Below are 20,384 nucleotides of genomic sequence, written 5' to 3'. Positions count from 1 at the left end.
CTTTTGTTTCTTTGGCTCCTCTCCCACGTCCTTAATTGCCAAGCCGCTAGCGGCTCTGGTGACGTGTCCCGTGGGTGTCTGTGCAGTGACGGGGCTGCCTCAGCCCTGTGTACCCCAGGAGAGACATTTGGGGGGCTCTTTGCTGCTACCACAGGGCGCAACCTGCGGGTCCTGGGGCAGGCAGGATGAGTGCTGCTGGGCCCGGAGGGTAGGCCTGGCCTGAGAGGAGTTTGGGGCTTAAAGCAGGCTTGTCCTGCCCCAGCCTTCTCCAGAACCTGTGTGCCTGGCTCTGGAAAGCCGTGACAAGACATAAAATGACTCGCAGCTTGCCACGAGAGCTGCGGTGGTGGAGGAATGGCCGCCTCAAGGGGCTGAGGCCAGGCACCATCACGGGCAGGACTCGAGAGACGAGGCACGATCTTGGCACAGACAGAGAAGGGAAGGGGAAGCTCTGCTCTGCTGGCCCTGAGCGGTGCAGCCCCAGGAGAAAAAAAAATCTGTGTTTCCTTCCGCTGATGTCCACGCTGAAGGTGCAGAAGGGTTCCGTGCTGTTGCTTGGGTCAGCCTTGTTGCCAGGTTGGGAATGTTTAGCCTCCCGGTGCTTCGGTGCTGTTGGGCTGCACTCAGAGTGTGAGCTCTGGGCGTTATTTCTCAACTACTGCGTTATTTGAGCGTACAGAGCCGAGATATTCTGCGGATAGGTGATTTAAGCCACGTCAGAACCACCGCTGTGGCGTGTGCCAGCGTCGGACGCCCGTTCGACTGGTCGGGCGGAGCAGGTGAATTGAATTTGGTGCTGGGTGGCGAGGTGGTGTTGGGGGAAGAGCTAGGCTAAGGAGAGCTTCCTCTTGCTCTGCCCCTTCCCATCTCAAATGGCCGCTTCCTGGGGAGATGGGCTCGTTGGGAGGTTAACTACAACGTTACAGTGAGGATGAGGAATCCTCTTTAGTCCCGTAGGTATTTGCTGCCAGGCCGCAGCGTTGATTTCAGAAATTGTATTTCAAAAAGGATAAAGAAAGCAAATCTGTATTCTTTGACATACCCTCTTTTCTCGGAGAGTAGATGTAGGAGCTTCAGCAGTGCCCTTCCTCCGGAAACGATTCCCAGTGTCTGCTCAGACACTGAGGAGGAAAATGGAGGAGAGCCACCCGCTATAAATAAAGGAAAGAAGGGCTCATGGATTAAGGGAGAACCACTACTTCAAAAATTGGTGCTCTCTACAAACCGGTTAAGGGTTTGGGACCTGCAGGTGCTGCCTACACCTGTGTGCGTTGCAGTCGTGCCTGTTGCCACTGAGCAAAACGGGGAGAGCTGCTTTGTCGAACGCGGCGTGTTAAAGCACGTGCCGCTGCCTGGAAGAAGAGCACGGACTTCCCTCGTGTGGGACTTCTTCCCTAGCGATCTGTGGTTTACCTGATGTTTTCCCATAAGCTGTGAATGTTTAAAAGAAAAAAAAAAAAAAAACCAAAACCCAACCCCAGCGTTGAGAGTGGTGAGGCAGATCCTCACCTGGGGACTCAGAGTCAGCGGTGACATCACCATGCGAAGCATTGTGTGCGCTTCGGGTCGGGGCTGCTGTGAGCCTCGCAGCGGGGTGGGAGAGCAGATCCGGGGTGCCTCTGTGTCAGCCCTGTGCCCTGGTGGCTTCGTGAGCACTGAGAGTTTGACTCCTGTGTTCCCAGCTTTCGCTTGCGCACCTGCGGTGTGGCAGAGCCAGCGAGCTGCTTCCTCAGCTGGAGGAGGAAGAGGAGTGACCTCAACATTGCCGAGGTAAAGCACAATTATTGAAAAGATTTGGCAAAGATGTGGGTTGTAGCAGCGCGGCTGCTGCAGCTGCAGCAGATCCTGGAGCATTGGAGAAGATAGAGAGGGGTTTCTTGGTGAAAAAAAAAAAAAAGAAATCTAAAAATCTTACCAACTTCTATTACAGACCTGCTGAGTGCACCAGAGTTACTCATTTTTATTCAGGCTTTCAGGGGCAACTTCAGTTGGTTTAGCGCCTGGATTGCCGTGTTAGCAGATGTCAGTTTAAAAAAAAAAAAAAAGCTTTTGAGGTCCTTTTTAAAATGAGACTGCTTTTTTGGAATTTAGGGCTGCGAGGTATGCTTGGTTTTGCTTTCTTCCCATTCCTTAGACCAGATCCATTCAGATTCTGAACAGCGTTCCCGGTCTGTTCAGGAAACTGGAAGGCAACAAGCAAAATGATGAGCTCCTTGGGCAGTCAAAAGAGCTACATCTGGAGAGTGTTTTGAGTCAAACTTCCATGCTAAGGAGCACCAGTAATTGTTAGAAGTAGATGCAGAGGAACCTGCATGGCACTGGGTGTGTTTCTGAAGGTGCTAAAGGTGCGAAGTGACGATTCCTATCCATAGTAAAGAAGAGAAGGAAAGCTTGCACTTAACTACTGTTTTTATTCCCTTTGTCCAGCAGTCAAAAGCAGTAACTAATATGAGAAGCCAACTTTTCCTCTCTTTATTTTAGATTTGGGAAAATTCCCTGCCAAAAAAATATTTCCTGGAAAATTCACTAGTGTTTGTGTGAGTAAAAGGTTCCAACCTTTGATTATTAATTTGTAAGAACTATTTCATCCACTTTTGTCCAGAAGAGTCAGAAATAATTTGCACAGAAATGTGCAGCGTTTTCATGAAAGGATTCAGAATCACTCTAATTTGAACTTTATCTGGTCTGGTTGCAGGTTTTGTGACATTTAGTGTCTTTAAAAAAAAAAAAAGAATCAAAATTTCTGACTTCATCTCAGAAAAAAGAAAAACAAAATGCTTGTGGCTAAATAAAATCTGTTGCAGCTCTGCTCATCGAAAAATCATTGGCTGTTAAATTGAAGAAGACCTAAGTCGTCTTCTCTAACCTTTCATGATCCTGCAGCAATGGATGAGGATGGAGATATGGATTAGGGAACAGCACGTGATGGCAAACCTGTGGTATTTGCTACAGCGTAGAAAGAAAAACCCAATTGCTTCCAAAAAATCCAACTAATTCAAAATCCTTGGTATCATGCAGCCATGCCACTGGCAAAGTGAGCATTCCCCTGCCTCTCAAAGCTTGCTGTACCCTTGATCTGCTGTCTTCCTGCTCTTAATTGATTGCAACTCTACGTGTCTGATCAGGGCTACGAGTTGTTCTCGCTATGGAGATCATACAACATACACTGTGCACGCTTGTGTGTATAGATCTGTTTATCCTGTATGCATGTACATACGTCTGCATATTTGTGTGCTGGCCCCCAGATCACTCATGTTACAAAGCATCGGCCTCGAAGGCATACTCATCAAAATCTTTTGTAGAGCCTCCATTTTTTTCTAGTTCCCTCAAAATGAGAGAATTTCTACGCGCTCTCTGTGTCGAAAAGGCAAAAATTCTGATTTTCACTGTCGCTCTCGCTAACTTTCTCTCACTCCCTCCTCGTGTGTGTATAAACACAGATGTGTGTATGCGTATGCACATCTGTGGATTTATATGCACTGGTATGTTTTTTGCTGTACAGGTAATAAAGACAGGGAAAGGTTTTTGTGTTTTCTTAATAGGTGAAGAAATCTTGAAGACCAGAGATTGGAACATACTGAATTTTAAATTAAAAAAAAAAAAAAAGTTAGATTGACCGGCTGTAGAACATGGAGCCTCATTTTTGCAGCCACTTTGAATCACGAGTTCATCTCTAAATGCGCTGGGTTTTTTGTTTTTGTTTTGTTTTGTTTTTTGGTTTATATTGTTTTGAAGAGCTAACTAACCCTGGCTGTCTCCAGTCTGAGAGAGCATTCAAATGGACTTGCTTCCTCTATTAGTTATAAGCTGTTTAAAAGCGCATGCTATGTTTGAATTGTGGATGAGAGGTTCCCTTGGCAAAGTGAGGAGGAAAATTCTTCCTAGCCCTTTATTAATAATTCACGGATTCAGTCTTGGTTCGGCCTCCAGGAGAAGTTAACTGGAAGTCTTTGAAGATCGATAACTTTGCTGAGGTTGTCCAGGTAGGTGAAATGGAAGACCCACAGTGCCTGCAACGTGCTGTTTAATGCGTCCTAACTGTGTTCTAGAGAAGTTATTTGTAGCCAGAGTTGATTATTGACTTGCATGTATGATCAGGTGGATTTTTAAGGAGTGACTCCGTTTTCAGGCTTCCAGGTGTGCTCCAAGTCATCTTATTGAGGATGTGGAAGAGAACGCTTGCTGACGAAGCTCCTGGCAGCTTTAGGGAACTTTCATATTTAGTTAGTTCATGTAACAGCTGATTTCAAGGCTTTGCTCTCTTCGAGAGACTGATAACTTGATTTGATGAACTGAAGAAAGCTGGAAAAATGTTGGTTCCTCATTATTTTTCACTTGTTACTTTCTTCAGGAGGGTTACTTTTCAAAAGAAGATTTCCCTGCTCACAAGCCGGTAGAAGACTTTCAGCCCAAGCAAGGGTGAAGACAGCTCTCTCCAAGAGCAGAGGAAGTCCCTGTGGAGAGAAGCCGAGCTTGTTAGCAGAACTCGTCGGCATGTCTAAACAAGGAGAGGATTGCTACTTCTATTTCTATTCTACCTGTACCAAGGTATGGCTGGCTTTCCTTTGCTTTGCTTTTTTTTCCCCATTTTTTTCAGGAAGGAGTAGATTAGGAGGAGGAAGCACACTGGTCTTTGGTTAACTTGAGAACCAGATAGATTCTGAATTCAGTTGTAGCAACCTTAGGCAGCAGCATGGCCATTTTTGAGGCTGTACTCTATTTTCCTCGTTGGTTTCCTTTTGGTTCCAGGGAGACAAATGTGCCTACCGCCACTGCGAAGCTGCTCTGGGCAATGAGACGGTCTGCAAGCTGTGGCAGGAGGGTCGTTGTCTCAGGAACGTCTGCCGATTCAGACACATGGAAATTGACGTGAGTGCCTAACGATGTGTTCTCAAACTAAATCAACAAAAGCATTTTTTAGTGCCGTAGGTGTACTGATTGTGCTTGTGCAGGATAGATTCGTTTGCTTCAAAATCATACTGGTTTCTGTTACCAAGAGAGGGGGTGGGAGGAAGCAGAGGGAAATAAAATCCTTCCGATAACGCTGTTCTAGCTGCCTGGGGTAGGAAGTGGGGAAAGTTAAAGGTGCAGAAGAACTAAGTCTCCAAGAAGTAGTTCTAGACAGGGTTAACCTAGGCAATTTCAGATGTTCTTTTTCCCTCTGAATAATGCTAGTATAATCCTAGGTGTATTAGTTTAAGCCACCCTCAACTGATGTCTGAGAGTGCCTGTCTTCTCAAACTGAATGATGACAAATCTAAATGTGCATAGTGGTTCCAGCTTATGCAAACTTTGTGAATATGCCCAGAAATACTCCACTTAACTGAGAAACTGACCTTTGGAATGATGTTTCAGCACTGTGTTGTGACAGCTGTCATGATCTGGAGCTGCGCATCTCTTTGCAAGCCTCAGGTGCGTGTTATCACGAGCTTTTCTTTCTTTCTGTCTTCAGAAAAAGCGCAGTGAGATTCCTTGCTACTGGGAGAAGCAGCCGGGAGGCTGTCAGAAAGCCAACTGTGCTTTTCGTCATGCAAAGGGACGTGACATCGATGGACAATTCTTCCCACCAAGCAAGAGTGAGTTTAGGTCCTTTTTCTTGAAGCGCTTAACTTGGAGTATTACTTAGTGGGTGCCAATCCTGTAGGGGGCATCAGGTAACTGTTCATTTGTGAGTGCAGGAAAAGGTCTGCAGTCATAGGTGTACTGCACGGAGTGTACTGCTGGTGTTTGTTTTCTGCTTTCGTGCTCAGCTTCTCTTGGCTTTGTGTGATGTTTGCCTTGCAGTTTGCTTCCTGTTGTTTCATCTTTTGCTGGGTGGCAGGGAGATGTGTTGTTGTTCAAAGGGAAGTCATTGTTGACGGTGTAAACAGTGATGGGATGGGCAAAAGCAGATGCTGAATTCGTTGTCTGTGCGGGTTATCTGCCTTTCCTACCACCTCTTTGCCAAATTGTGGTCAAAGTTTTAAACTGCCATATTACCGATGATCCTCCTCTTCCTCTAGCTACACTGCCAAGTCCGCCTGAGTCCGCGGACGATGCTTTCAAAGTGGCTCAGATGTCACTGCAGCAAAACAAACTTTCTGTCCAGTCAAATCCCTCTCCACAGCTAAGGGGGTGATGAAAGTGGAAAACTCTGAAAATGTCCCAAGCCCTACACACTCTCCAGTTGTAATCAATGCTGCAGATGATGATGAAGATGATGATGGTGAGCATGTTTTGGTTCTTGAAGGAATTTGTGCTGTAAATGGTTGTGTAAATCTTTGGTTCTTGAAGGAATCTGTGCTGTAAATGAAAGTATAAATCACAGATGACCTGAGGTCTGACTAGCGATAGGGCAGGCAGTGTGGCCAGGTCACTGGTGGCTTTGTCTGGCAGTCAGTGGACAGAACCTGAAACGTTGGAGGAAAGCTTAGAACCACTCCTGGCTTTAGCTGGTCTGTTGTGTAAAGTTCTATGTGAAACTAGGAAGGAAATTTCTTTTTTCTGTCTGAAGAGCAATGTGTTGTGTAGTAGTTAAAGCTGCAGAGAGAATCTAGAGTCCTAGATGTTTTGTCCTAGTGTATTCTACTTAGGAGTTCATCAGGTCAGTGTAGCTGTTTTAAAAAACAAAAAAAAAAACAAAAAAAAAACAGCAACAAAGTTTTTTATATGAAGCATGGGCTGAAGTGTCACTGCATGAGCTACGTAATCATGAACAATCTGGTCTATGCATAACTGAATAGATTTTTCCCCTTCAGACCAACTTTCTGAGGAAGGAGAAGAAACTAGAACTCCCGTCCAGCAACCAGCTGCGGAAGGCAAAAATGGATTACGGGTGATTTCCACTCGCAAAGGCAGTTCTACTACTACTAAACAAGGTATTGATGCACCTTAGTAGGATAAATCAGAAGAACTTGACAGTTAACTCAAAAGCAGCGTGGTGTAAAAACACAACAAAATGTAGGGGTGCTGAATGGACTCGGTTATTTCCATGATCTCATTTCTGCCATGAATACCATCATGTGCCCATTGGGTCAGAAAGGTGAACTCCTTTTCTTTACTTTTGGAGAACAAAACAGGGCCACAGCGTGGAGTTGAAATGGCTGCACGTGCAGCCTTGCAACCACTGTTGATAAGCCATATCTAACGACAGAGGGATCTAATATCGTGTAAATGGATTAAAATTAAAACTACATTTTTAAGCCTGACGGATGAAAGGAGGGGCAAAATGCCCTTGGTTCTCTGGCTCTTTCACTTGTGAGGAGTGTTGACAGGCTTTATTCTAAATACTTCAGAAAGTTGCTGAGCGCTAAGAAGCCTGAGGAGCTGTGGTCCTCAGTGAATGCCTCTAAGCCTGTCTCATGAACTGTTTCCTGTTTTCAGAGGGCAATCTGAATTTTGGAATAAAAACACTTGAGGAAATCAAATCGCAGAAGATGAAGGAAAAAAATAAGAGACACGGTGGTGAGTTAATATTCCCTACTTTCCTATCCTGTTCACGGCAGGTGATGGTGCCTGGGAGCTGCTTGAGGGACAGACTTCCATTTTTAGCTGGGGGCATCAAGCAACCTGATTCTCAGCCAGCTGGTATTCTAAATGGGAGTTCAAAGGGCAACCAGAGGCAAATTAGTCACCTCTCTTATTTACATGCTCTGCTTGCTGTATTTTGGACAGTAACAAATAATTTAAAGTTTTTTGTTCTTTGCGATAGTTTTTTATGTCGGGTAAACTTCCTTATGTTTTGGTTGCTCTGAACAGAAGGTTCTTCAAGATCTTCTCTTCGTCCCATTGATTCTATGATTTTTTCCTGCTCTAGAAAAGGAAAACGTCCAGACAGTGGTGAGAACTGTGACACTGTCTTCCAGGAAAGGTAATAGTGAATGCTTTTGTTTTGATTTCCTTACTCCTAAACTGGAGGGTTAAGCAATAATTAAAACAATTCACCCATGTTAGCCTTCTGGTGCTGCCTTCTGTTCAAAACGTGCTTTTATGCTTAAAGTCCCTGGTTGTACTGGCAAGATTTGGTGCTCAGGTTAAGTGCAGTGGCAGGAGAAAAGAAAAGTGTCAGTATGCAAATAGGGGGGTACCTGAAAAACAGAAGAGTAAGGAGAAGAAAGAGCTGTAGAAGACAGTGCTATATAAGAAGCAATTTCGGAGGCATTAAAGAGGCTGCCAGTGGCAGGTGTGGACACAGTATGACAGGAGTTTGTGTATAAATTGTTTAGAGCTGTGCAAATGCCTTTGAAAGGGAAAAAAGTGTGGAAGTACTTTTACTCGTAGACATTCACCTTCGAAAGGACTATTTGTCAGCATGTGTACCTAATAATATTCTGCTTGCTTATGCAGCTTTGTTCTGCACAAAGTATAGCTGTCAGGCAGACTCAGATTCACTCTCTACTATCTCAGCTGGAATTTGAAGCAAGCACTGAGACTATTAATATTTTTTTCCTATGTTAATTATAGTTAAAATATGAGTTTATGTGGTTTAGCTGTCAAAACAGTGTCTGACATGTTGGAGATGGGCTAACAGGATAATACTTCTGTTGGCTACTGGTTTCTGTGAAATAGAAAAAGAAAATCCCTTTTGTTTTAGGGGAGGAACCTGTGGTTCGACTAGATCTTGCTGCTAGACAAGGAAAACGGAAAGCCTCCGCGGGTAAGAACTTTTTATGAGCTGTTACGTAGGTGCTGCCTTCTATATATGACTGCATTAAAGAGTATTTTTGATGTATGAAAGGAAAATACGTTGCAGTGGAGATCTGTGTTGACTGCAGAAATGGTCAAAAAAAAAAAAAAATCATTTATCAGCTGAAAGGCAATTCTATGAAAATATGCTTGAAAAATAGAAGCTTGTTGTTGACTGTTCTCAAAGCTTCCTGCAAAGAAAAGTTCTTAGAATATTCCTTGTTTTCTCTGAAGATGATGTAAGCACCCTTCCAGTGAAGCGCCGCCTTGCTGAAAGGCTGGGGAAGAAGGTAGAGGCTCCGGGAAATGCTGACAAAGCACCCAAGAGAGATCCAGGTACTAAACGGGCATCTGGATTGGATTCCTGGGTTTTGTATTTAGTCTTTCTGTTTGTCCTTTTCCAGTGATGCTTCTTTTTGCATGTTGGCTGAGGTGGTAATCACTGGGATTCAAAGTTCCCTTTCCTGTCTTGTTTTGCAATGTGAACCTGAAGTTGACATTCTGCAGCCTCCCTAATTCGTTCTTTTTCTGTTTTGCAGTTCAAGTTGCCAAGTCTCTGAAGGACAGGCTGGGATTACCTCCGAAACAGACCAGTACTGAGAGAGGTAACAGCTAGATATTAAATATGCTTTCTCCTCCTTCCTTTCCATGAACTTGGACTGCTTTCATCCATCCCTAAAAACTAATTGAAATGAAAACAAAGAACTGATGCCTCTTGCTTGAGTGCTGAAGCTCTTCTGACAGCCACTATCAGAAATCTGGCTCTAGGTGTGTGTTTCTTTTCTACTTGTGCCTTGTCAAGGTTTTTGGCTGCTTCTGTGAACCGTTCCGTACAATTAGAACAGAACCACTGCCAGGAGCAGGAATTTGAAATGCAGTCTGAAAAAGTACTAAAGTAAAGCAGCATTTCTGTGTAGCAGTTCTCTCTGGATAGGGCTGGTCTTCAAAATACAAGTGGCTCAGAGGAGGAGGAGAATGTCATTCTAAGGATATTGTTCTAAGATGCATTATTGGGAACACTCAAGATTAGTTTTCCTTAGTGCTCTGACAAATGTTGGAGACTGAAACTATTGCTGGACTCTCTTTAAATGTTGGTGCTTCTCCTCATTTCTTGATGATGACAGGGAAGGCTGCTAAGCCGATGGGAGAGATCCATGTGAAAACACTGGAGGAAATCCGTCGTGAGAAAGCTCTTCAGAGACGCGAAACTCAAGCCAAAGCCGAGGCTGAAGGGCATGGTAAAACTGAAGCTTCCAGCGCAGGGGCAAGACCTGCTCGTGCAGCTCCCTCAGCACAACCCGGACCTGCCCCAGCAGAGCAGAAATCTTTATGGAGCACAAAACTAACAGGTGCTCCATAAACAGATGCTTTAATGGCTGCCCCAGTGAGGTGCTTCCCATCTTGAGCAAGTTCAGTTTGCTCAGGATCTGCTTCATGGATAATTGCTGAATGGATTGCACATTGTAGCCTTTCTCTCTCTCTCTCATGGGGCACAAGGAAATAAATGCACAAAGGAAACAAGTACCCAGCTTTCTTTATTTCTGCCGTTGACCAAACTTTTTTTTCTCTTCTTTTTCAGGTGCTTTAAAAAAAGAAAAGAAGGCAGTGGAATTGAACCGGCCTTTTCCTAAACTTTCCTCTGTGCCTGATGTACAGGTGAGTCCTCTGTGAAGACGCACATCCATTCGTACAATTTCTGATCATTCTGACAAGTTTGGTTACTCACCGTGTGCCACCCTCTTGAGCGTGTTCTTACCCTTCAGCACCTGGTAGGAGCTGCAGTGCAGTCTAAATCCTATCGCCAGCAGCATTTCCAGACAACTCTGTACTCCTCAAACTTGGAATCAGTCTGTTTATACCACAGCAACAAAGAAACCCTGTTAGCACCAGCTGAAATCTACACAGTTAACGTGGAGGGAATTCTTTTTGTTCTTACTGACTTGATCTGTCAGACATGAAGGATTTAATACAGAAGGCCAGAGTTCTATGTTCAAGGAAATCAATCTGTCAGTGGAAACTGTCTAGGGGAACTTGTATGACTTTCTGCTGCTTAAAAAGAATGTGATAAATAGATGTACAGCAGAACACCCTAGCTGTTTAAAGAAGCTTGCCATAGTGGATATTGCAGATACGTGAGACTGTGTCCATAGTAAAGCATGGCTCTTGTTACAGGCAGAATTTTAGGGAAAAAAAAAAAAAACACAACAGTAACCTGAACGATATTAATATGCTGTTCCACATCAAGACCATTTTGGAGGGATTGCTGATCAGATTTTCTTAACGAAATCTCCACGGATTTTTTTTTTGGTCCTATTCATGCACTGCTTTTCTTTCCTTCTAGCCCACTCAGCAGAGTGGAAGTCTTAAATGTCCAGAGAAGAGCTTTGAAGAGAGCCGGTGGGAGAAGTGGCAACAGAGAGAACAACAAGAGAAGCTTGGGAAGGAGGAAGCTGCTGTCAAATCTGCTGCTGGCTTCTTTCATACCGAACCAGCAGGGAAAGTGGCAGCTCAATTTCAGGGCCGGGAAGCTAAAAGTAAGTGTTGAAGGTTAAGAGTTCCTTAGGTTGTCTTCTGAAATACAGACAGAAGATGACAATTCTCATGCTGTAACTCTGGCTGGGTGCATTTTGCCACGCAATGCTACGAAGCGAAGTGTGGACTTTCTTTTTCTTAGTTTGTTTCTTTTCCTGCCAGCCAGATGTTAGGTAAGGAACGGGAGAGTAGAAAATGACACTACAAATTTGGACTTTGTAGAACAACTTAACTGTGGGACATCACTGCAAGGGAGAGGAAGCTGGTACAACAGTTGCATACACTCTTGTCCTACCCTAACTGCTGCTTTTTCCTTTCCTAGAGGGAGCAGGACTTGAAATATAAAAGCTGTCTATATTTGTGAACGTAGCTTGCACTTAGGATTGCTATGTGTCTGAGGTTTCCCTTGTCCTGGATTCTTATTTACTGTAGCTATTCGGTTTCTTGGTTCCTTTGTATGGATTGTTGGTAGACAGAGTTTGCTATGTGGAAAACATTCCTGAGAATCCAGGCAATGGCGGTGCAATTCTGCTGGCCAAATGCATTTAACTGTGTAGAAGGACTGTGGAAATGATGAAGAGAACCTGGATTTTTCCTGAGGCAGAGCAAGACTGTATCAGTTCTCTCTTCCTTTTACTCTAGCCAACTTGATGACATCTGCGAAGCCTTCGGGTGGGAAAGTCACTTTCCCCAAGAAGAAGGCACTGAAACGTAAGGCACCTGGGAGTTATCCCTCTGCCATAGCAGCTGTGGAACTCCGGAGTGCCTTGGATGCTGACATGATGGGACCTCCAGCCAAAAAAGCAGCCATGGTAAGGCCAGGGGCTAATGCAGAGATGGATCCCTTGTTAAAACCCTACCCTCCTCTAGGAGAAAAGGTGGAAAAGTCAAACGTTCTGCAGGCCTTCTGTTTCCTTTGAAATCCAGTAGCTGTCTACAGGATGCTTGTAGAACCCTTCTGTATTTATGAGCTGAATGGCACTCTTTAACCGGTACTGTGATGCTGTGATTTCTCTGGTGGGGGGGATTTTGTCCATGAATGCCATGTTCTTAAAAGACACAAGATCATGAGTAACCTCCAGGTGAATGTGAACTTTCTTCAGGAGCACCTTGGTTTTGTATTTTGGCCACGGCTCCGCAATGCCAGAGGAGAAGCAGTGTGGAGGAAAAAGCTATTAAGGAATCTTTTACCCATGTGTCATAAATACTGTTTTGCTGCTTTCTAGGGTGTTTCAGACGTGCCGGAGCACATCCCAGCCATCAGACTTGAAGAAAATGCCCCAAACAGGTGACAACCCCAACTTGTTCTTTTTCTTAATCAGTGTATATCCCCAGGGAAACATAAGTTCTGTCACATGTGGGAAAAAAGGAGGGTTCTGAGATCATTAAAGCCCAAATCCATCAAAGGAATAAGTCACCTGAAACCACTTTCTAGCAGCTAGCAGGATTGCTTAATTAGGCTTTCTTTAAATGCTGCAAGTCAGCACAGCTTTCCAGTGACTTCTTGGGTTGTCTGAATACCTGAACGAGGAGGACGTGAAGTTCTACTTCCTCGTGAGGTGATAGATGAGCAGTAGTGTCCTCTGCCTTTTGGTCCTCAAGAATGCCACCTCAACTCCAGGTGCCCTGGCTTCACAGATAAAGCCCCAGACTGAAAAATGTACCTGGTAACACATCGGGCTCTAAATGTAGCCCTGGGTTGATTGATAACAATCCCTGTGTAAGATTGAAGCGTAGGAGGGCTTGCCTACAGTTTTAAGAGCCGGTTTGCAGAAAAGGGATTTCCCGTTAAGAAATGGCATATCCTGATTGTTCTTTCTTGCTCTCCCAAGAACTGAAGTGCGTCTCGGAAGCCCGGCAAGATTAGAGGAGCAGATGGAGATCGATCTCGAGACCTCGACCTCAGCTTCTTCCCAGCTAGAAGAGGCACGGACACGCCGACTGAGTTCCACAGGGAACGCGCCCTTATCTGTGGATGACGATTTGGAGCAGCTACTTTGGGAAATCTCAGGAGGCAGACTGGAAGCCGAAAGCGACTTAGACCTAGGGAAGGACGACGATGAGCTCCTCCTTGAACTCTCCGAGATGATTGACAGTTGAACTGCGTAGTCCTATGGTATATTAAAAAAAAAAAAAAAAATTAAAACTGTTCTTCTTGTTGGATACCCCGAGGTGATCCTTTTTCTAACTGAGGCTTTGCAATGAGACTTAAAGCACAGTCCGAACTGGTAGAAATTGGCAGGATGTGCACTCAGTTGTCCTAAATTTCCCTGCTGGTCAGAGTTAAGGGCTTGTGCATCCGTTCTGTAACTATAGGTGGCTACCTTCGCTATCGAGAGGACAAAGCACTTCTTTTGGCACAGAAAGATCTCCATTGGCACGCCACGGTGGCTGCAAATCGATCTTCTGATGGAGCGATGCTCTGAAGGCTCAAACGTAAAGCTTCTTCCTTCCTCCCCCCTTGGCACAACTCGATGTTGGGCACGTTGTGAAGCTTCGGTGTTCTGATTTCTCGGACAGTTGATAGCCAAATCCTGGAGTTACTATGTCAACTCGTGACTTCTACTCGTGTATGCCATTGTTTTGACTGTACCCGTGTCAGATGATGAAGCTGTAGGGGTGGGAGGGAGCAGAATCGTTATTCCAGTGTGTTGTGGACCGAGCTTGCTGCCAGGAGTGGGGGTGGGGGTCAGCCCACCCAGCCTTACTTTCAGTTCTCAGGGATGATCAAATGGTGAAAAACAGCAGCTCTGCCATGCGGCTCCGCTACCCCCACTCCCTTCTCTTGTGCTGTACCAAAGTTCCCCCAGGCTTTGGTTGGTGCTTTTTGCTGGTGTGAGGACTCCGGGGCGAGCAGTCGGGACTCTGCCGCAGTCACGGGGTCGCTGAAGGGTTGTTTAAGTGCCTCTTGGTTTTCAGAATTGCTCCCCTGAGCTGCTGGCTCTGCTGCCTGCTACAGCAAATGTTCGGGTGCCATCAGCATCGCGCTTGGGCGTGGGCACTGACCCTGCGGAGGACAGAGCTGAGATTCGGGTGTATTGTGTACCCTGCCACCAGCCATCGTTTTTTTCCCCTAGCAGATCAATTTTGAATTATTTTCCGACCTTTTTGCGGCACGGTAGGCTCTTCCCGCTATGATTTGTGAAGCTGTGGGGGCCCTCAGGCATTTGCTGCTGGCAGAGGAAAAGCACTTGTCGAATTTGTTGTAAATACTTAATGTTTGGACAAAACCACACGTCTGTGTGTTGAGGGATGGGGATCAAGAAGCAAGCCCACTGCTATGATAGAGTCCCTATAGGCAGTGTGGGTTTTCTCTCTATGCAAGCCTCATTATGCAGAGGCAGAGTATGGCTTCGTCCATTCAAGGTCCAGAATCAGCTGTCAAATGCTAGCCAAAGCCAGTGGCTCCTGGGCTATGTGACAAACTAACCCTAGAGCCAAAATCCTCCTTGTCCTCTTACCTGGTGCCCTTTCTGCGATGCCTTTAGGGTGAGTCAAGGCTATGATCTCCACCTTCTGGGGCTGGTGTTTGAGCTATGTCCTACCTCAGTGCTGAGACTCTTTTGCCTCTGTAGAGGCCCTTTGCCATGACGCGAGTGACGATGAGAACTAAAATCAACTAGCCTCTGAAACGTTCTTGTTCCCAAGCACAGTTTTTTCACTGGCTTGCTTGAACTCCTAGTTTTTGGCCGAGAAGCTATTGTTTCTCTGTGCTTTTAATAAGAGGCTTTCTCTGGAGCCAAGTCAGGATGGCAAGATTGAGCTGGGCAAGGCTATCGAGGAGGAAATCCAGTGTTCCCAGCTGGGTGTCTGACCCTTGGAGCCCGGGCCAACTGATCTGAAGCGGCTGTAAAAGCTTTATTTCGCAGCATCGCTGTCTTCCCTGCTCGCATTCTAGGCACGGTGTTTCTGCTGACAGCGTCTTCCACCTCCTCAGCAGAAGCTGCTTCTTTCTTTAAACGTAGTACAGGCTGGACGCAAAGAAATCAACTGTTAGCGGTGCTTTTAGCTATTTAAATGGGGAGAAAAACAGCCACTGTTTCTTTCTTTGTCTTTTGTTTCTTTGGCTCCTCTCCCACGTCCTTAATTGCCAAGCCGCTAGCGGCTCTGGTGACGTGTCCCGTGGGTGTCTGTGCAGTGACGGGGCTGCCTCAGCCCTGTGTACCCCAGGAGAGACATTTGGGGGGCTCTTTGCTGCTACCACAGGGCGCAACCTGCGGGTCCTGGGGCAGGCAGGATGAGTGCTGCTGGGCCCGGAGGGTAGGCCTGGCCTGAGAGGAGTTTGGGGCTTAAAGCAGGCTTGTCCTGCCCCAGCCTTCTCCAGAACCTGTGTGCCTGGCTCTGGAAAGCCGTGACAAGACATAAAATGACTCGCAGCTTGCCACGAGAGCTGCGGTGGTGGAGGAATGGCCGCCTCAAGGGGCTGAGGCCAGGCACCATCACGGGCAGGACTCGAGAGACGAGGCACGATCTTGGCACAGACAGAGAAGGGAAGGGGAAGCGCTGCTCTGCTGGCCCTGAGCGGTGCAGCCCCAGGAGAAAAAAAAATCTGTGTTTCCTTCCGCTGATGTCCACGCTGAAGGTGCAGAAGGGTTCCGTGCTGTTGCTTGGGTCAGCCTTGTTGCCAGGTTGGGAATGTTTAGCCTCCCGGTGCTTCGGTGCTGTTGGGCTGCACTCAGAGTGTGAGCTCTGGGCGTTATTTCTCAACTACTGCGTTATTTGAGCGTACAGAGCCGAGATATTCTGCGGATAGGTGATTTAAGCCACGTCAGAACCACCGCTGTGGCGTGTGCCAGCGTCGGACGCCCGTTCGACTGGTCGGGCGGAGCAGGTGAATTGAATTTGGTGCTGGGTGGCGAGGTGGTGTTGGGGGAAGAGCTAGGCTAAGGAGAGCTTCCTCTTGCTCTGCCCCTTCCCATCTCAAATGGCCGCTTCCTGGGGAGATGGGCTCGTTGGGAGGTTAACTACAACGTTACAGTGAGGATGAGGAATCCTCTTTAGTCCCGTAGGTATTTGCTGCCAGGCGGCAGCGTTGATTTCAGAAATTGTATTTCAAAAAGGATAAAGAAAGCAAATCTGTATTCTTTGACATACCCTCTTTTCTCGGAGAGTAGATGTAGGAGCTTCAGCAGTGCCCTTCCTCCGGAAACGATTCCCAGTGTCTGCTCAGACACTGAGGAGGAAAATGGAGGAGAGCCACCCGCTATAAATAAAGGAAAGAAGGGCTCATGGATTAAGGGAGAACCACTACTTCAAAAATTGGTGCTCTCTACAAACCGGTTAAGGGTTTGGGACCTGCAGGTGCTGCCTACACCTGTGTGCGTTGCAGTCGTGCCTGTTGCCACTGAGCAAAACGGGGAGAGCTGCTTTGTCGAACGCGGCGTGTTAAAGCACGTGCCGCTGCCTGGAAGAAGAGCACGGACTTCCCTCGTGTGGGACTTCTTCCCTAGCGATCTGTGGTTTACCTGATGTTTTCCCATAAGCTGTGAATGTTTAAAAGAAAAAAAAAAAAAAGAAAAAAAAAAACCAAAACCCAACCCCAGCGTTGAGAGTGGTGAGGCAGATCCTCACCTGGGGACTCAGAGTCAGCGGTGACATCACCATGCGAAGCATTGTGTGCGCTTCGGGTCGGGGCTGCTGTGAGCCTCGCAGCGGGGTGGGAGAGCAGATCCGGGGTGCCTCTGTGTCAGCCCTGTGCCCTGGTGGCTTCGTGAGCACTGAGAGTTTGACTCCTGTGTTCCCAGCTTTCGCTTGCGCACCTGCGGTGTGGCAGAGCCAGCGAGCTGCTTCCTCAGCTGGAGGAGGAAGAGGAGTGACCTCAACATTGCCGAGGTAAAGCACAATTATTGAAAAGATTTGGCAAAGATGTGGGTTGTAGCAGCGCGGCTGCTGCAGCTGCAGCAGATCCTGGAGCATTGGAGAAGATAGAGAGGGGTTTCTTGGTGAAAAGACTGCTGTTAAAAGCGTTTTCATGCCAGAAATTAGGAGAAACGCCTCTGTTGTTTGACATCCTCTATTGACCTGGCACATTGGCATTACAGCGTACCTGGCACGCTGTTTGTATGAAAAAAAAAGGTCTTTTAGTCAGGGCAGGCCAGAAACCTGCCTTGGCACTTCCACATGGCAGCAATGCTTACAGAGCCTGCATCCTGGCTGCCAGGCCAGGATCTAAATCCGATGGTGCTGTTGGTAAACTGAAGCTCAGGAAGCGCTTCTGGGTTTTTCTGTACTTCCATGTGAACTTTTACCTTAACTTAAGCTATTTTCGTCACAACAACTAGGTTTAAAAGCAGTTTCAGTTTAACATCTACATGCTTGGGTGTTATTAACAGAGCTTTGTATACTGAGCTGGTGCTTGGTAGGAGAAAAAACATAAATCTTCCCTGGGAAACTTGGACCCCCTCAGCTACATACTGCTATGAGGAAACTCAGATGTAAGACCACACTTAAATAACACATCAGCAGAGCTGTTGTGCTCCTGACCACCAAAGGCACCTTTTTCCAACGCCGTCGTACTGGAAGTTGATGCAGCTGGTTCCATCCGTAACGTGGGACTGTACAGAGCTGTAAAAGAAATATTTTTTCACAGCTTTGGAGAAAGTGAAGCAGAGAAAACCCCACCTAACCACTGATACCTGGACCCCAAACTGCCACAGACTGACAGTGATGCCCACTGGATATCTCCTGCTGCCTTCTGACTGCTCCAGCAGAAGTCCCGTTTGAATTAGCCAGCAGGTCCCTCTGAGTGGCTTTGCTGAAACTCCTGCCGTAGGAAGTATCCTACGGGAGCCAAGTTGCTAAACTGATGTGTGGTTTTCCCTTAACCCCCTCAGCCCTGACTTTGCAGCTCCTGACGACACTGCCAACGTGTGCAGTGTCACCGTGTGCCAGCTAGGTGCCAGCTGCCGTGGTTTATAGATTGTAAAATGAGTGATTTGGGACTCGTGAGCACTGAGAACAGGTTAGCAATTGCTTAAGAGCTTTACTTGTGTCGCTCTGGGGCAGGGAGATGGGTGAAACATCTTAGGCTTGAAAGTGATTCCCTGCAGAGGGACGTGCTCAGATCTGCACAACAGATCTGTCGTTCTGGTCACCTTATTAGATCCCTGCTTGAGAGGGTGCTTGCAAGAATCGATTCCTCTTCACCTTGATGTGTCAAGCTAAAGAGAAATCTGTGCCGAAGCACTGTCTGATCAGACGAGTGCCTCAGTTCAGGATTGTTCTTGGACAGCTCCAGAAACACCAGGACGATCAGCGCCTTCAGGAACAGATTAATTGGATCTTGAGGCTGTCATAAAACAGGTCCCTGACGTTTGAAGACTCTTCCAATAGTTTGGGCCAGCAAGGAGCAGCTGTAGCTGGCGGCTGCGGTAACTCGGGGCTCAGAGTCTCAGAGAGCGTGCTGAAAGGTGCCCCCCAGCTGGCTGCTGGAGGAAGCTGAGGCAGCGTTCAGCTCTAACCTTTGCCTTCTTGGCTGGCATCTTTGCACTCCTGCTGTCAGTGGGTATTGAGTGTCCTTCCCCCCAGCCTCAGCACGTGCCCTCAGATGTAGGCAGCGTTTAGCAGCTAGAATTTACTCCAATATAAAGAGTACAAATCATGCGTTTTCTGCTTTTGCTTTGGAACTCTTAGCTTGAGGTTTTCCTGCAGGCCGTGAGGTTTCTTGCAGCAGCAGGGATGAGTTCTGTTAGCAAGAGGCTGTTCTGTGCTTCGACTGTGGGAAGATGAATGGTTCCCTGTGCAGCGCGAAATAGAACTTGACACCTAGCACACCGCACTTGCAGCCTGTGGGGTGCTTTAACAAGCAGGTAAATCAGCAGAGGCTGTTTTGCAGCCGGGGTGATGCTGGGTGATTAAAAAGCAGGGGCAGAACAAGGAGTTTCTAGTGTTTGTTCTTGCTTGTCATCCGACTCTCCACTTCCACTGTTCTTTAGAAAAACAAAACAAAACAAAAAAAAAACAACAAAAAACAAGGGGTAAGCATCTTAGTATCTTTACTGTAAATGGAAGGCACAAAACAGACCAGCAACAGAGACTGTCCAAGAGAAATACTTGGTGCTTTATAAACAAACAAGGAAGTACCCTTAGGTGGGTGTGATAATCCTCCTCTACTGCGTTTTTGGAGTGCAAAAATAGATTTGTTCCTTTCTTGCTCTTCTCTCCAGGACAAAGGCAGAATAGGCAACTGCAAAGTTAGACCAGGGAGGTCCGTTTGTTCCATACTGAGAAAGACAAGCCTGTAAAACAAACTAGACAGATTTTCTTGGTACTATTTATCTTCCTTCAGCAAAGGCAAAGCTTATGACACTTGTTGGTGTGTATTTCCAGACCCCCAGCTACTGGCACTGTAGCGCATCTCTAATTCTTTGGTACAAAAGGTTCAAAATCTCGTAATGCAAAAGTTTCACAGGCACCCTGGAGCAAAAAAAAAAAAAAAAGAAATCTAAAAATCTTACCAACTTCTATTACAGACCTGCTGAGTGCACCAGAGTTACTAATTTTTATTCAGGCTTTCAGGGGCAACTTCAGTTGGTTTAGCGCCTGGATTGCCGTGTTAGCAGATGTCAGTTTAAAAAAAAAAAAAAAAGCTTTTGAGGTCCTTTTTAAAATGAGACTGCTTTTCTGGAATTTAGGGCTGCGAGGTATGCTTGGTTTTGCTTTCTTCCCATTCCTTAGACCAGATCCATTCAGATTCTGAACAGCGTTCCCGGTCTGTTCAGGAAACTGGAAGGCAACAAGCAAAATGATGAGCTCCTTGGGCAGTCAAAAGAGCTACATCTGGAGAGTGTTTTGAGTCAAACTTCCATGCTAAGGAGCACCAGTAATTGTTAGAAGTAGATGCAGAGGAACCTGCATGGCACTGGGTGTGTTTCTGAAGGTGCTAAAGGTGCGAAGTGACGATTCCTATCCATAGTAAAGAAGAGAAGGAAAGCTTGCACTTAACTACTGTTTTTATTCCCTTTGTCCAGCAGTCAAAAGCAGTAACTAATATGAGAAGCCAACTTTTCCTCTCTTTATTTTAGATTTGGGAAAATTCCCTGCCAAAAAAATATTTCCTGGAAAATTCACTAGTGTTTGTGTGAGTAAAAGGTTCCAACCTTTGATTATTAATTTGTAAGAACTATTTCATCCACTTTTGTCCAGAAGAGTCAGAAATAATTTGCACAGAAATGTGCAGCGTTTTCATG

General features: G+C 46.2%; 1 protein-coding gene and 1 pseudogene across 1 annotated transcript; both read left to right on the top strand.

The window, feature by feature from the left end:
* Positions 1–2,708: 2,708 nt before the first annotated feature.
* On the top strand, positions 2,709–9,195 carry LOC140003574 (zinc finger CCCH domain-containing protein 11A-like; annotated as a pseudogene).
* On the top strand, positions 9,134–20,293 carry LOC140003575 (zinc finger CCCH domain-containing protein 11A-like). The gene is made up of 7 exons (XM_072044296.1): positions 9,134–9,269; positions 9,789–10,013; positions 10,244–10,320; positions 11,006–11,198; positions 11,839–12,008; positions 12,423–12,484; positions 13,029–20,293. Exons 2-7 carry the CDS (start codon positions 9,806–9,808, stop codon positions 13,294–13,296), a joined length of 978 nt encoding a protein of 325 aa, XP_071900397.1. The 5' UTR covers positions 9,134–9,269; positions 9,789–9,805; the 3' UTR covers positions 13,297–20,293.
* Positions 20,294–20,384: the final 91 nt, after the last annotated feature.

The sequence above is a fragment of the Anas platyrhynchos genome, chromosome 13 (genome assembly GCF_047663525.1).
Source record: "Anas platyrhynchos isolate ZD024472 breed Pekin duck chromosome 13, IASCAAS_PekinDuck_T2T, whole genome shotgun sequence".
NCBI lineage: Eukaryota > Metazoa > Chordata > Aves > Anseriformes > Anatidae > Anas > Anas platyrhynchos.
The sequence above is the reverse complement of the archived record's forward strand: the minus strand, read 5'-3'. Positions and strand labels throughout refer to the sequence as shown.

Coding starts and splice junctions, on each gene's coding strand:
- LOC140003575 (XM_072044296.1), top strand. CDS start 9,806: ATGGGAGAGATCCATGTGAAAACACTGGAGGAAATCCGTCGTGAGAAA. Junction 10,014..10,243: donor ATGGAGCACAAAACTAACAG/GTGCTCCATAAA, acceptor CTTCTTTTTCAG/GTGCTTTAAAAAAAGAAAAG. Junction 10,321..11,005: donor CCTCTGTGCCTGATGTACAG/GTGAGTCCTCTG, acceptor CTTTCCTTCTAG/CCCACTCAGCAGAGTGGAAG.